General features: G+C 45.6%; 1 protein-coding gene across 4 annotated transcripts in view; it reads left to right on the top strand.

Moving 5' to 3' along the window:
- CACNA1G (calcium voltage-gated channel subunit alpha1 G) overlaps positions 1–2,239 on the top strand; it is a 324,600-nt gene that overhangs the window by 167,390 nt on the left and 154,971 nt on the right. For all 4 annotated transcript variants that reach the window (XM_019517481.1, XM_019517491.1, XM_019517507.1 and 1 more), the window contains one exon: positions 1,098–1,231. In XM_019517481.1, the coding sequence (XP_019373026.1) occupies positions 1,098–1,231 (134 nt within the window). The remainder of the gene's footprint in view (positions 1–1,097; positions 1,232–2,239) is intronic.

Below are 2,239 nucleotides of genomic sequence, written 5' to 3'. Positions count from 1 at the left end.
GCTTCCGTGGGTGTGCAAAATGAGTGCAAATTTCACGGCGAGTGGCTTGTTCTCTTCTCATGCATGTTTGAGACGAGCGTATCCCTAATGACCTCAGTGGAGCTCATTTCGACTTGTGCCAAAAGAATCAGGCCCTGTGGGAGGGTTTTGTAAGCAGAGAGGCGGCTAAAAGGAGAGTGCCAGTGTAAGCAGGGCTGGGGCCTCTCCTTACGTAGCCGCTGAAGAGCAGATCGGTGCAAGCTGCTGCTTCGCGTGCAGTTGCACCCTCTTGCAAGCTGACAGATAACTTGTGCCGCTGATGCATTGGCCTTGTGAGATCCCTGGATGTAGCATAGGGCCTATATCTAGCCTGGTATTCTTTGTATATTAGCATCTGAGGAGAGCTTCCCCCCCGCTGGGGAGGGCCCATGATGTGATTTACAGACCTGGAGGAATGCTAGGCATTAGTTTCTGTTAGCATAGGAATTACGATATCTATCCATTTAACGCTGCCTCCCTGCTCCTTTCTTCTCTCACTTTTCTTCTTCCTCGAGATGACTGTTGAGAGCATGTCAGACTTTCACGTACCTGGGGAAATCATTTCACCCCTACATGTCACTAGTCTGACATCAGTGTCGTGATCAACCTTTCTGTCTGATCCAACACAAATCTTTCTGAGGTGCTTTTCACTGTCATCTCACGCTGGTACCACTCCGTCGATCCCCCGTGATGTAACAACTAGGTCAAACCCCGCCGGTTTTACATGGGCAAAACTCCCGTTGAGCTTTGTGAGTTTCTTTGAATGGGAAATGTCTGAATGAAGGATGCAGGTGTTTGCCTGATGTCTGCATTGTGCTGGGCATGAGGATCGGTCTTGAGTTTTATTAGTTTTATTTTTGTTGCGTTTTGTAGCAGCGAGTGAACAAGGCCTTCAGATTTGGTTCATTTTCTAGCCTAACAGCTGTTTTGTATACCCCTCAAAAATGTTTCAGGAGGCATTTGAGTTTGTGAGCAACAGAACCACTGAAATGATTGGAATTAACCAAAAAATAAAAATAAAAAGGCACCCATTGCCCAATATCCTTAGTATGTTAAGCTTGACTTTGTGTTGTCTTCAGATGGAACCAATTAGACCTGGCAATAGTGCTGCTGTCTATCATGGGTATAACTTTGGAAGAGATCGAGGTGAATGCATCGTTGCCCATTAACCCCACTATTATCCGGATCATGAGGGTCCTAAGGATTGCTCGAGGTAAGACAGAGCCAATGCACAAGTCGGTCTTATTTGAGGTGCAGCGTGCCCTCCGTAGCATGCTTTTATGTTGGGAAATAACCATGAGGTGCGTCCCCATCACAATATGCTTTTTTTTGGCATCAACAAGCTGTAAACAAAGGAACACAAAGAAGAGCCAAGGAGCTGGACTATGTATTTCTTAAGACTTTGCACAAATCTAGGTCTAAAAAATGAGGATAATTCGCTAGAAATGCAACTGATGGGGAAGCCAAGAAAAGCAAAAACATGGCACGCCGGTGAAATCAAGCGTGTCTCAAATACCCGGGAGTCAAATGGGGGTTTCAGGACACAAGCGAGGGGGTTGACATGGTGTTACAGTGACTGGATGAAACAAGATGGCTAATAAAGTGAATTTCCTTTACTGCAGTACCTTCTCCCCTACAGGGTGGGAGACCTTGTCTCATTCACTTTGCACCCACCTGTATCTTCAGAATGGCAAAAACACCAGCCATCTTTGTAAGGCTTGAGGGCTAAGGGTATCATCATGGTTTAACTTCCTTTTATTGCAAGGTAAAAGCAAGCATGTGGATAGTTACAGGGGAGCAGATAATGTGCATTAAAATCCGGCTTTGCCCCACAGTAACTGGTGCCTGTACCCAGGCCAGTACTGCGTTGGGGTCTAATTTTCAAAAGAACTGAGAGCATACACAGACTCCCTTTTATGTCAGCGTGAGTTGCAAGTGCTCAGACCCCTACTGTTTGAAAACTGCTTAGGGATGACCCACCAGGGCATTTTTGTAGTGCAAAAGTACTATTATGAAAGTTATAACTGAGGAAAATAAAGAACAGAACTTAGATAAAATGTAGCTGAGGCTGAAAAGAAAAAATCAAGAGAAGGGTGAATTTTCTGCACTTTAGATGCATTTCAGAAGGGCAGAGTGTATGCAGTTTCCAAATGGAAACTCTGTTTTGGGGGTGGGGGGGCTGCAAGGGCTCCTGACAGAGTCCCTCCCAGGCAACACAGGA

This window comes from Gavialis gangeticus, unplaced genomic scaffold, assembly GCF_001723915.1.
Source record: "Gavialis gangeticus isolate Ggan-Ray unplaced genomic scaffold, GavGan_comp1, whole genome shotgun sequence".
Lineage (NCBI taxonomy): Eukaryota > Metazoa > Chordata > Crocodylia > Gavialidae > Gavialis > Gavialis gangeticus.
The sequence above is the reverse complement of the archived record's forward strand: the minus strand, read 5'-3'. Positions and strand labels throughout refer to the sequence as shown.